Raw genomic sequence first — 14243 nt, forward strand, 5'->3', positions numbered from 1 at the left:
CTAGTAAAGCAGAGTGCACACATGTGACTTTGCTGAACTTGTATACAGTCACTTCGTTGATTGGCAACATGGCAGCCACAAAGTGACATGTGCATTCCTGCCTCCAATCCAGCATGTCAGGATCTGCCCGTTAACTGTGGGCAATCCTGAGATTAAATGATATAATTGTTGTCCCCAGAATTTGGTGGCTGATGGCAAATCTTATTATAAACTATCTCTGTTCATGACATGGTATCCGAGACTCCACAACTAAATGGGCCAAAACCTATGGATGTAATTTTATTATCAGCTTCAATTACACGCGACCTTCTTGGTCAAGAGCTCCCGTTTATTCAATGACTGAGTTCACAATCAAAATAAACTATTTGGGTGTGGTTCCAGCAAAAGCCCTGCTCGTCCCAGGGAAAAGGCTTTCCTCTCCCAGGATCACAGGAACTATACCGAGGGGCATGGATCAGTCCAGTGTTCAAAGGGCAGGCTCTGCCAGTCCAAGTAAAATTGTACCAGGGTGTTAATTAAAAGAGACCTTTGGCTGTAGGCAGACAGAGAAAAGAAGCTGACTGTTTGGTGGTCTTCTGTATTAGCCCACATCCCTCCTGAAGTGTACAGGTCTTCTCCAGACCTCTGCTACCCCAGGAGGCGAAGGAGGTTTATCGGTGATGCTGTGCCAATTTCATCTTTATGATTGAGATCCTTGATAGTTTAGTAGTGCTGTAGGGCCGAGTAGGCAGTTTAGCCACTACACATCCTTGTAATTCTGCAAAGCAGTAGTGCTTTAATTGCTCCTGCTAATATCAAGGACCGTTTGGATGCCTTAAGTCATAAAATCACAGGCTTTATCAATTCTTCTTTTAGAGTCCATTGTTCCAGACCAAATAAAGCAAGCATGGGTTAGCCCACTTCTTAAGAAGGCTACCCTCGATTCAGAGGTATGTAATAACCATTGACTGATTACCAATATGTATTTTCTTGTAAACATTCTGAATAAAGTAGCTACCGTACAATTTCAGTCATACTGAAGAACATGAGCTGCTGGAAGACTGGCATTCTGACTTTTGTCATTTCAAGTACCAAATTAGCCCTTATAGACAAAAACACTTCTACGAGTAGTCCTAGACTAGACCCTCCTATTCCTCTTCCCCTTCAGGGTGTATGTGGTTTTACCTGATTGGGTGGAAGGAGGGCGCATGTGAATCTATGAAAGACCAATGATGAAGAACAGGAGTTACAGGTAAGAAACGTTCTCCTTGTCCAGCATTGGATTTTTCATAGATTCAAATGCTGTAAATAGATTATTTAGCCGTACACAGAAAATGGAGGTGCATACAGCTAAAAACAAAAATAAAAAAAATCCTTACAGTAAATCCTTAGGATCAGACTTTATTGGGACAGGCGTTGTAGGACTGCTATTCCCTGCTTTAAAGTCCCCGTGTGCTGCTTCTCCAGGCAGTAGCGCCTAGTGAAGGTTTGCAGAACTGACCAGATAGCTGCGTGGCAGATGTCTTATCGGGACTCCCGACCACGATACCGCCAAGGCCGTTGTTGCTCTTGTTGAGTGTGCATGCAGAGGTGCCTGGAGGGGCTCCCCCTGCTGATTTGTGATAGGAAGCGATGGTAGACTAGATCCACCTCGCTATGCTTTGTTTGGAGAGTGCATTGCCTTTATTCGTTTGACCACATGCTATGAAAAGCTGCGTCGACTTCCGGAAGGACTGCGTCTTGTCAATGGTATTTAAGGTGCTATATAAATGCAAAATAACAATGTAGAATTTCAACGCACACTTGGCGTCTAACTAATGCAGCGTTACCTCCGCTGGGGATGATGGCCTGCTAAAAAACACTGGTAAGGCAATCATAGCATTTTTGTGGGAGTCCGTGGGGACTTTGGGAATTAACCATGGGTTTGTCATGAGGCGCACCATGTCTTTTTGGAAACGCAGGTAGGGCTGGTTAACTGCAAAGGCCTGCAGCTCCGATACGCTCCTGGCTGCTTTATTTGCCACCAGGAACGCTATCTTCCACAACAGATATTTCAGTGATGTACAGGCCATGGGTTCTAATGGTTTATTTTATTTTATTTATTGTGCATTTGTAAGGCGCTTATATATCAAGTAAATTGTGTTTCAAAGCGCCCACAGGGCAAAAGGGAGGGAACATGGGAAGGAAACAACTAATACATCATTGAAGGATAGAGGCAGACCTACTAGGCCTTGTGAGCATTCAGACCGTGCAAGTGCAGAGAGAGAAGGGATGATGGAGTGGGAGGTAAGTGCTGAGTGTGCCCAGAGGGCAGTGAGCAGTTGTAAGTGTCACACCTGCCTCCTCAGGACTGCCCCGTTGGCCACCTGCTTAAAACCGGTTTCTGCCAGGTCTACTGCAATGTTGATCCCCAGGTTGAAGGCCTCCTCCCCTTCCATTAGGATCACCTTTGCCTCCTTTTGTTTTACCTCCTGGAGATGCTTGATAATTGGAGAAAATTTATGCCACATCTCTCCATCATATCCGGCGATGATGGCCAGGGAGTTGCCTGCTTTCACCGTTGTGGCCCCAATTGCTAGGACCTTTTTCTCAAAAGCGTCCTCCTTGCGCGCCTCATTGTCCGGTGGTACTGTGCACTTCTGCTTCACGGATTCCGCTTTCCTGCTTGCTGCTGCTGAGACTACTAACCTGGGTGACGGCTGAGAAGTGAGGCATTTAGGTGCATATTCTGGCGGGTTGTACTTTTTAGAATCGAGGTGACCTTTGACCGCTGAGATTGTGAATGGGCGTTTCTTGGTCTTAAATCTCTCTTGCCAGACGTGGTCAAGGATAGGAACGGAGACGAACGCCTTCCTCCTCTTTCCTATATGAGGAATTAAAAAGCACTCATCTACTGAGGTGAGGAGGCCAAACTCTTTGCAGGCCTTCATGATGGTGGAAAGGAACCCCACAATGTTGTCTGGGGGTGACTATTTTGCCGACTCCTCATCCTGGGGAATTCCGGTGGGGAATCGGTGTCCCAATCACCCCGCTGAGGGATTTGGGATGATGAAGGTGCTGTGGGGCTTCTCCACATCTGTATCCATCAGTTCCCCTTCTTCCGGTGCTAATCGCACTAGTGGTGAGACTTCTTTTGTTTGTGGGTTAGTTCCGGAGGTGTACTTCTGCCCCTGTGGACCAGTCACAACCTGGGGTATGGCAAGGGGGATGGGTAGATCGACCTGGATTGCGAGCATCCTCTGGAGGACCTTGCTGATCTTCCTCATGACTTAGAGCTGGGTCTGGAAGGAGAGGGTTGCAGCACCGCTGATTGAAGTGGAGGCTGCAGAGGTTGCATGGCCAGCATCACTGGCATCATTAGGGCTGCGTCAAGCTGGGTGATCACCCTCTACAGCGAAGAGAGTACCTGTATTGATAGTAAGGCCTGCAAGCTGGTTAATAGTTGCTGCACTTCCCTTTGTTGGACTTCCTGGAGGGAGGGCCCTGGGAGTTGTGTTTAGCCTGCCTCTTCCTGTGGTTGTCCAACTAATTAGCCTTACTCGTGGCCTGGTTGGTGTCGCCGCTTGTATCATAAGTGACTGTTCCGATATTGACCCTTCGGCTTGCTGATGTTGTGTCTCGAAGTCTGTCGATTGCGTACTGTAATATTTCCCCTGGATTACATCGGAGTAAAGAATGGGGCGACCTGACCATTGGGTTCGACCAGTTGGTGGACAGTATGCGGAGGTGTCGACTTGTTTGTCTGAGGAGGCTGTGCTGGCTGCAACTCGGGACGTTTTTGTTTCTTGGTCGACAAAGGGGTTGTTGAGGAGCCGTCCTTTCGTGGTTCGAGTCCTGGGGATTTCTGCTTCCCCCTGCGGTCATAGTAGGCAGAGACAAAGTGTCTGTGTAGTGTTTTCTAAGGGCTTCCTTAACAAGAATGCAGTTTTATGGAGTGTTGTTGATGAGCTAGTTTCATGGAGTGTCGATTAGCTGGACTTGTGCAGTGTCATCGATGAAGCCATTTTGTGGGGCGGCGTCGAGGAGCTAGCTGCCCTACGTTTGGTCAGAGAACTTCCCTTGTGTTTGTGCTTGTGCTTCGTCGTCGTCCATGGGCCCACTTTATGTGCCTTTTGCCACACTTTTTTCATCGAGGTTGAAGTGTGCTTTTGCGCCTTTGGCGCACCAACAGGCTTAGTCGACGCTTGTTTATGCCCTTTCGGTGCAGTCGACGAAGAGGGGCTTGTGTCTACGGCACTGGTGGTCTTAGTTAGACCCAGTGGTTTCGGGTGTTCCCTGTGCCCCCCTCCCACCTCCTCCCTGGCCAGGGTGCCTTACAAGGGAAGGAACTTACCAGATGCTTCCTTTTTTCCAATCGATGAACTGCTGTAAGTGCGGAGGAGGAAGCAGTTTGTACACCTCCTCCCACCTGACAAGTCTACGCTGGAGTGTTCCGACGGAGAGAGAGTTGCAGTAGAGCCAAGAGTCCCACCGATGTTCCAGGTCCAAGCACTCCAGACGGAGGGAATGGGGATCCACCCTCGTGAAGTGACGCTTGCATGAAGAGCAGGACACAAATCCCTGACTTGCCGGCATAGACAGAGGTAAAGAAGACCATGGAACCGGAGCAGGAAGATGAAGTACAAGTGGGAAAAAAGAAATAATTCCCCACAATGCAAGTGTGTCCGACCCAGACAGCGTGGAGAAAAGGACTGAAGGGCGATGGCAGAACTCGGGAAGGCAGGGTTATGGCCACGTGCAGTGGCACGCCTAAAAATAAAAGAAGGACAAAAAGTAGTTTTTGATGCTTCAAAAGTGCTCCAGTCCCAAAAGTATGGAGGAAAGGGGACGGGACTTAGGAGTATGTTGATTATGTAGAATAAGGTTTGATTTCTTTGTTGAAAAATACCAATAAATCTCAATTTTGAAAAGAAAAACTGTTGACAAGAGTTGATAAGCTATCACAGCAATTACCTTATTTCCTTTTAGGATGACTTATCAGTCATAGGCAAGTCATTCTCACTTTTAGTATTCATTTGATTATTTTTCCTTGCATACTAGTGGATGGATGAGTAGGATACCCACCCAGAAAAAATGACATGTAATGTGTCTTAAACTCTACATGCCTCCTGCCCCAGTTTGGGTACTCCCATCAGGACTAATCTAGCACTTATCCATCCTGGAGGATACTTTGATGGAGAAGGAAATGTTAGAGGGCGTAGTTCTCTAGCAAGGAGGGTTTCGGACGTATGTCGTCATTTCTGTTTAATGGAATCGATACACATCTCAGCCAGGGACAATGCTCATGCGAACACCAGTACTGGAGAAAGACAATTCATCATGCTAGTTCAAAAGCAGACTTTCGCATATCACAAAGTGCAAGCAGCGTCAATCGACGTACTAGTGAGACCGCCAAGGCTGTGGAGATCCGATGCCTGTGGTTTGCCTCTACCGATTTGCTTCCTCTGATAACTAATCCAGCAAGGGAGCGTTTTCCCTAGCTAAGGTGTGTACTGATTCAATTAAACAGAAGTTAAGACATACGACTAGGAGAGGAACGATGTGTCTCTATCCAGTATTTGTAGGATGTAGGAGTAATAGAAAATCAACTATTTCAGAAGCACAGGGAAGTCGCATGAATTCCCATCTGAAGGTGTTAGTTTCACGATACATGAGGACGCATTTGGTCGTGGAGTAGTTCCCAACTAGATGATCCTCAGTCCACACACTGGAGGGGACAGGTCAGTGTACGGTATCAGATTAGACACGTAATATAGGCACCTGCCGCAGTCAGTACAGCGCACTTCTTCCTTCCATCGTTGCACACGTTTTACTTTCTGCCTCACCAAATAGTAGACCATGACATCGCACCATGCAAGCCGGTTTCGGTTATGAACACAGGAATATTAAAATCTCAGTTTTTAGGTGCAGCCTCCTCTGGACATGATTCCAAAATAATCACATCATGTGTTTAGGGCCACAGGTCTTTTGAAGAACACCACTTTGTATGGCCGATTGGTATAGGTTCTAGAAACAATGCAGATATACTACATGGTTTAAAACATTTTTTTTTATCCTGTTTTTCCTCATCTTCTCAATTGTCTAATTTGCATACGTGCATGTGCATCTTCTGGTATGACATTTTAATCTAGGACACATTCCATATGTAACTGGTCATATTGTCTATATGTGGAATATTGTTTCTGGATTGTAAGGGTTTTGATTACTATGCACAGATTGTGCCCTGGCGAAGGACATGTTAGGTCTTAAATGCTTTGGCTTTGTGCATCAGTCTACTTTGGGCAATAATAAAACAAACCCCTCTATCTTTTATTGAAGCACAAGTTCAGAAATCTCTACTATGTTTATTTTTAAATGAATGTAGTTTTATAACCAGTATCCAACCGAATCTGGGTAGGTTGTGCAGCCCTCACTGCAGGCCTCCGTGGCCTAGGTCTTTGGCACAAAGTTTAGGAAGCCAACAGCTTAGAATCATTCTGCTATGCGCTTGCGTAACGGGCACCCATAATGGGTGGCGTTGTCTGTTAGCAGGTGAGAAGCAGAACAGTGGCTGACAGGTGGTTCCCTCACCGATTTCATAATTTTTCGAGCACGATCAGCTCTAGTGTTCAGTTTTAGCCGTTTTCAAGTTCTGCCACAGGTTCTCGTCTTCGGAGTGTAGGACAGTGGAGTGCAGTTCGGAGCATTTACAGTTCTGGTTAGGAAGAGACTTCAACAAAAGAAAAGTAGGCGTCCGAGACAGGAAGCGACATATGAGACGGATGTTAGGAGGAGCGTATTATAGAGAGTTGTAGTTTTCAGTCCTCTTGGAGTGATTTCTTGTTAAATGTTAATTGATTTAAAGCTATGTTATAGAGCTGCTGAAGAGTTGCATCAAAGAGGTTTAAGCATAATGCTTGCCTCCGTCTTTAATAGAATACAAACTCCCGGCGTGGTAAGTCTAGAGTAATCTTTATTACCTTGCACATTGTAGCTCATCAACAAGCTTCATGCCACAAAGGAAACAATTTTATCCACAATTTGCAGGGTGTAAACAAAATAGGCAATGGGGTATGCCATTTATGATGAATGGATTCCCTTTAAGATATTTTTTTAGCTTTTATTTAAATGCAAAATAAAACTGAAAAGCAGATTGGATTACAAACAGACCATGAAGAGTATTTTCATGTTCCAAATACTGACATTCGCAAATACAGCAGACACTGGACACATTCTGCAAACCTACCTACCAGGTACAACTTGCCATTCTAGTCAAAACAACAGACTCTAAATGAAGCTGCTATCCTGAATATGTTACCTACTTGTAGTAATCTCTGATCTTGGGTGGAGGGATTCAACATCTTTTGCTCTAGATACTCCTGACCGGACACATTTTTAATGGCTCTCAAATGGCGGCAACAACAGATCTGCATTAGCAGCTCATGGACCTGGTTTGAGCAATGCTTTGAGATAATGCTGGAAACCTTTGGCTTAGTATGGACATTCACTGGTAACTAGAACAGATTCTAGAAAAAAATAACTTGCTGCAGAAAATACAAAGGCTCATTTGGCACTATACAAAGCATCAACACCAAGTCGGTAGCAAGTTTGGAACATATTTCTGGAATTCAAGGTGTGAAACCAAAGGCACGAGAAAATGTTGAAACCGAAAGAGAACCACCACCTGGTCCTGCTGATCTCATTCCTTGAATTTATAATTGAATGGCAAACTCCAAAAAAATGGTTAAGCCGACAAATACAGTTCATGCAGTTCTGTTTTGTATAGACCATTAGTTTCAGACAGTGATTGAAGGAACCAGCAAGAACACATGTAATTAAAATGCTGCAAGCCCAGCAAGGCTCTAGCATATAATAATGGCAACTACCTACCGCCTGCTCAAGATACTCCAACAAGTCGGTCCAAGCTGTGAAATCAGACGGATTGTCCTCGGTTGCTTTCCAATACTTATCGAACTCTTGTGGGAGAGGAAGGGAGCCTTCACCTGCATCACTTCCAGGATAAAGCGCTCCTCCGTGGCCGAGATAGCTTGCATATGCAGATGCGCCAGTCCCAGAATCTGTGCCGTTGCATCCTGCTATAGATAGGCTGCGGTTCTGGTTGCCAGCAATGTCACTGGCAGCTTGTACACCCTGGGCGGTCTCTGGTACAAAAACAGAGGATAATGTAAGCAGTCAACCCTAATTCTTGGCACTAAGAAACCTAACATCGGAGACCATCATTGAAACAATATCCATTGATGATTAAAGTATTTTGCTGTATGAAACTTTGCAAACAATTAGAAAATGAACCATGAATGAGCGAGCAAATGCATTTTTATGATTAGTCTGAAAGGATATTCTGAAGTATATCCATATCGGAAAACCCACCACAGTAATTGCTGTACTGCTAATCCAGATACCCCCTTCCGCCATACTTTTCAGACATTGCACCATTCAATACAGGACCACAGCATTTTGGTAGCCTCACAAAAAGGGTGTGCATCTTTAAGTGGGCAATGCACATGCATGGCATCAGGTGCTGCCTCCCCAAGCCCTGACTCACCCTTCAGTTCTTTTTCACCTGCATGGCTCTGACTGGAAGCAAAGACATTTTTCTGGGGATGGAATACAAGACATATGGAGAGTAGGAGACTCTGGACTAGAAGTACAGTAGTCACTACGGTGAGCAACCTTTCCCTATCGCTATATCCTGCCCCCTTTCCTCCATACTTCTGGGACATGCATACACCTACCTGTGGCTGGACGGCAGCAACAAACTGAAGAGGTTCCTCTGGACTGCTTATCCCAACTCGGCAGCTGCCCTTTAACGCAAGTCCAGGCAATAGAGTTTACAGAAGGCCGATGGGGAGGCCCTCGTAGCAGCCTTTGCAATTTAGTCCCAAGAGAAATTACACACCCTTGACCCTCACCAGATGAGCATACAGACCCTTCAGTTAAGGTACCTACTGTATCGCATAGCACACTAATATACAAGATACAACCTACCTGGCAACTGTCCCTTGGGATGCTAGTGAGCCTTTATTGGCTAAGCAAAAAGTCAAGAAAAGCTGAGAAGATTTTTTAAATTCTTAAGTTCTATTTAATAGAAGTTTAGGGCTCCCCTGACCTCCAGTCCTTCACTCTAAGAACCCTTTCCGACTAAGATGGATTGGTGAAGAAATTGGGTAGAAAAACTGATTTATATGGCACTCTACACCATTTTAGGCAAAAATGAAGGGCGAGTTGGGAGAACCATTTTGTCTATATGGAAAACGGAACGGTTCTTAAACTGAAAATGCTTGAAAAGGTTTGTGGCACAGGGCTGCAAGGACTGAGGAGATCCAATTTGGAATGAGGAAGCCTAAATGTAGGAAAAAGGCAACTGAGGCCGTCAAAATCATGTTTCACAACTGGGTTGGAAATTGGCAGGCATGTTCATCAGAGATCAGGTACGCACGCAAGGTAGATAGGCAGGGTCAACATGTCTCAACTTTATTGCCCGAAGACGCTAAGCAAAAAATAAATAACGCGTCATCTAACGAAGCCGGTATAAAGATTCTGGGCCACTTGCTCTTGTATTGTGAATGATTCAAGTCCTTTCTGGCAGCTTGAATAATTCACACATTGTCCTCGGAGACAGATGCCCCAACGGCCTGATCTCGGATACCACGCTGCTAAATTCAGTGATCAGTGGGAGGGGTGGTGGATCTGCCCCCTCTCCTGACTCCGCACATTCAGGAGATCAGGAAGAAAGATGGGGTTCCCAGGACAGATTTAGATCTGAAAATCGGGATCTGGTTGGCCACCAAAGAGCTTTGAGGATTAGTGAGACCTGCACCGCTTTGCAAAACTTGCGCAGAGCTCGTGGATCAAAGGGAGGGGAGGAAAATCATAAACCCATCATTCCTTTCCACAAAATCTCCAGAGCATCCTGCAGTGAGTTCAGGACCTGGCCCTCCCTGGAAGAAAAGGTAAGACATATTGTGTTTGCGTTTGTGGCAAATAAGTCAAGTTGTGGAACTCTCCAAGTTGAAAAAGGGGACTGGCTTCAGACAGATGACTGCATTGTGTACTCCAGGGAAATCAACTAATAAAAGCCAAATGATGGCCTGAATCGCCCACCCCCAAATTTGAACCGCTAGGGCGATAAGCTCACCTAATTTCATGCCTCCTTGTTTGTTGAGGTAAAATATCAACACAGAGTTGTCCGTACAGATCAACTCTCTTGTACTGAATATTGGGCAAGAAGACTTTTACGGCCAGGAATATCGCTTTCAATTATAGGAAATTGATGGGCTGTTTCTGATTTCCCAGGGACCAAAGGCTTGAAACCTGTAGGAGACCCAGGGTCACTTTCCAACCCGGAAGGGAGGAGTATGTGGTAATGTGACCTGGGGTGCAGGATCTGCAAAGAGCAGGCACCGTAGTAGGTTCTGAGGATTCAGCCAGGAGATGAAATCCTGAATGAATTCCTGTGGTATCAGAATGTTTGTTCTTTGGGTAGGATTCCAGAGTCCAGGAATCTCTAAGCACTGTCTGAGACCTGCACATCTTCAGTCTGACTAGAAGTCATAAGACCCATTAGCCTCTGAAACCACAACGTGCTCATGATGTAAGAGTTAAGGAACAATGAGCATGTGTTTTGGATATCTAGGATTTGTTCTGCCATAGTACATAGCTCTACTAAACGAGTATCCAAGTAGAGGCCTATGTGCATCAGGTCCGGCACGACCATCAAAGAAGACATTCCCCGAGTTTACCTACAGGCCCAGATTGAACAGCAGGTCCAATAAATATGGGGGCTGTCAATGCCATCTGTGGAGACAATGCCCTCATCAACCAGTCATCCAAGTAGGGGTATACAAGGATACTCAAAGCGTATAAAGGCTGCAACCACCATGATGACAGAATGTAGTCCAGAAGGATGCACTCAATACTGCAAGTGAAGCCCCCTACAGACAAACACAGAAAACTGATGAAGGTGCCAGATTGGAATGTGGAGATGAGCATCTTTCAGATCCAACACACAAATCCTGTGTCCCTGCTGAAGAGCAGACCAAATCTGGTCCGGAGTCATCATCTTGAATTTTTTAGCGGCAAACGCGTGTCGAAATCTGCCAAATATAAAATGGTGTGCATGGCCTGATTCAAATGTGGCACCTTAAACAGGCTGCAGTAAAATCCCTGGCATTTTGGGAATTGCACTGCCTCTATGGCTTGATCTAGATTAGTTTTGAGATTTCATCCTGTAAGGAAGGAGATCCCACCGGCATTAGGGGATGAGGGGAATGTAACAGGGGGAAGGTGCAAGCAGCCGTTCCGGCAACTGGAATCACCCAGAGGTCAGAGGTGATGGTCCGCCAGGACTTTGCATGAAATAAAAGACTTCATCGACCAGATTCCCATGAGCCTGACCTGCACCTTCACTTAATAGGGACCCTCGGTTGCAGTAGAGGAGGCTCCTGCAGAAGGGCGCTACAAAGTAAAATATGTGTTTGTTGTTTATTTCTCTGCAGTTTTCTAAGAGTTATCCTGCTACTTTGTTCTCTTGGAAGCTCAAACCCCTGCAAAGGAGCGGGACCGCAATTCTACCCTAGAGCTGCTGTGTTATTTTGCCATTGGCTGCTTAGTTAAAACGGACAAGTGTTTTGCAGTGAGGGTGTTCGCAGTCATTTGTGGGTGCTCCTCATCAAGTTGTATGAAGGAACAAATCAACCACATCCAAGGGGAGAGCAAGGATCTCATTGTGAAATTCCTTTATAAATTTAGTTGTAAGTGTCAGTACCTATGGTAACTACTCTAGCTGAGGCATCAACGTGGTACGCTGCTGCTTTCAGAAGATCCTGCACGATCACACTTGCATCTGAAAGGCCTCCTTTAGAGGTTTAGATGTTCAGCCAGGCTAAACCTCTCAAACTCCGAGATCCTCCCAAAGCCTTTGGTTTGCAGCCATCAGCAGAGCCTTAGTGTCAGCTTAACAACTGCAGCATTGAGTTGGCACAACATTTTATGCACACCGCCTATTGTGGCGTGATGGAGTAAGGAGGCCGACAAGGTGGTATCATTTTAGCTGTAGACTTTTACTCAAATACAGAAAAGAACCTGCCTCTGCCTATTTCCAGAGGGGTTTTCCCACCCTAAACACAGAATAACTTAGGTTCTCGTCAGGTTTCTAGTCAAAACCAATATATACGGTCCTCTGTCCAAACCAATTACAAGTCTTTAAAAGATTACTCCGACAGTTCTTGGTCCTTTTGGTATATTTTTTAAAATTATTTTTCTATATATCAACTTTCAATAATTCTTTAGTAAAACTTTACGAGAAATATTAAAAAAGACAGAACACAACATGAGTTGGCTTAGCTAACATTACAACAATGTCTATTAGCAGCAGCTAATTTACGATGATATATTCTTTTTACTAACTATATATTGCTAACTTAACATGAATATAATGTTAAAAGATACACTCTTATTGCACATCCACTCAGTTATTAGAATTGATGAAGGCACAAGCAGTAGAAATTGCATTGTTTTCAGTGAACAAGAATGTGAAAGAATACAATCACATAAACATTTCAGTCATTGGCATTAATTTGTATCACCGCCAATTATCAAAATGATCAGAGCTTTTTGCGCTGTTAATTACTTCCATTAAAATGGCTAATAAATCTAGTCATCTAATTAATGGCTAGTCTGCGCTGTCAACTCATGCAGATTCCAATTCAGTGCTTCCAAATAATTCATCACAGCTATTCTCACTCAGATTTTATCAGTTGCAAAAATTTGAGACCAAAAGGTCTAAATTTTGATTGTGTAAGAACAGCGATCTAAAATGCAAGTTAGTTACGCTGTTCACTCAAGATGGGACATTCCGCTATCAGATGCTTCAGCGTCTGGACATTGCCCTTACTAGGACAATGGTGACAGTCGTTTTTGTCGAACAAAGTTAGTTTACGACGAGCCAGAATTTGCCTCATAGGCCATAAGTTGAGCCTCAGTCGCACCCACGTACTTCTGAGCTTCAGAGAGGGGCATTTAGTTATGTATCCCTCAGCCGTACCTAAAGCTTTTGAAGTAAATGGGTTCTGGCTGAAGTCTTTATAGTTTGAGCATAGAATGCATGTTCTTATCCAGCCATGTAGCAGTAGTTTGCATTTAGCACGAGTTGGATTATTTAACAAAATGTCAGTGATGTCTGCTGCCTCTAATGCTTCCGTTACATTTTTTTTCTCCATTGAATACAGAAGGTAAGTTTTGAGGTGCCAAAGAAATTTGTTTTAACAGACAATAAATGGTTGTTGTTTGCACTCAGCATACACTTTCTATAGAGTAAACAATTTCCACAGATATAAACAATACAATGAAGATGCACCCAATTTGTATTTTATGAGAGCCATGGGGGTAGCTTTAGGCACACACAATAACTTTTTACAAAAGCTGCCCTCCAGTCTTGTCCAGAATTATTCTGCTATAATTGGCTTTGTTTCTGAGCCATACTTGGGGGGCTACTTTTTGTTTAAAGACTAAGAATTGGTAGACATGAAAACTTCCTGTACTTAGTATGTAAAACCTTGGCTTGTGAAATTGCAACAGGCATTTTAGTTGCAATTGAAGTAAAGTACGGTATATCAGCTGGATTGTTGTTTGTATTAACTCCAAGATAGATATACTGGTGTACGGTTTCAATGACTGCTTTAGAGAGTCCATGTTCTGGTGATTATTTTTTTTGTCTAGCGCCAGGGCATATCCTCACCTTGGATTTCTCAAGGTTGATATTGAGAAGGTTTTTGTTGGGATACGTGTCCAAGGCGTGAAGCATTCTCTGTAAACCTTTCGGCGTTTTAGATATCAGCACCAGATCATGTGTGTAAAAGGCACGGAATGCGATGGGGACACAATTTCGGCGCATCCGTCAGTAAGAGCACGAGATCCCTCACAAGGTCCGCAATGAAGAAGTTGAAGAGGGCAGAAGCAAGAATACAACCCTGCTTCAGCCCTCTGAAAGTTGGAATTGGTTGAGAAGGCATACCACTCAAGGAAAGGATTATCTGCATAGTTGTATTGGTGTGGAAGAGCATGATCCCGGATATTATTGACTTGGGACAATTTGCTTGTTTGAGTTTCATAACAGAAGATGGCGCGCCGCGGTATCAAAAGCTGCTCGGAAATCTACAAAGCAGAAGTATAGGGGTTGTTTCTGGGTGCGAGCCGGCACTTGAATGATGGAAATGAGTGTTAGGTTGATGGATGTCCCTAGTCCAGCTACAAATCCAGTTTGATAA

The 14243-nt window shown here is 44.5% G+C and overlaps 1 protein-coding gene across 4 annotated transcripts in view; it reads right to left on the reverse strand.

The window, feature by feature from the left end:
* LOC138567092 (uncharacterized) overlaps positions 1–14243 on the reverse strand; it is a 611926-nt gene that overhangs the window by 543015 nt on the left and 54668 nt on the right. For all 4 annotated transcript variants that reach the window (XM_069644960.1, XM_069644963.1, XM_069644962.1 and 1 more), the window contains exon 2: positions 7849–8120. In XM_069644960.1, coding sequence (XP_069501061.1) covers positions 7849–8120 — 272 coding nt within the window. The remainder of the gene's footprint in view (positions 1–7848; positions 8121–14243) is intronic.

The sequence above is a fragment of the Ambystoma mexicanum genome, chromosome 2p, assembly GCF_040938575.1.
Source record: "Ambystoma mexicanum isolate Mex_15411 chromosome 2p, UKY_AmexF1_1, whole genome shotgun sequence".
NCBI classification, from domain to species: Eukaryota; Metazoa; Chordata; class Amphibia; order Caudata; family Ambystomatidae; genus Ambystoma; species Ambystoma mexicanum.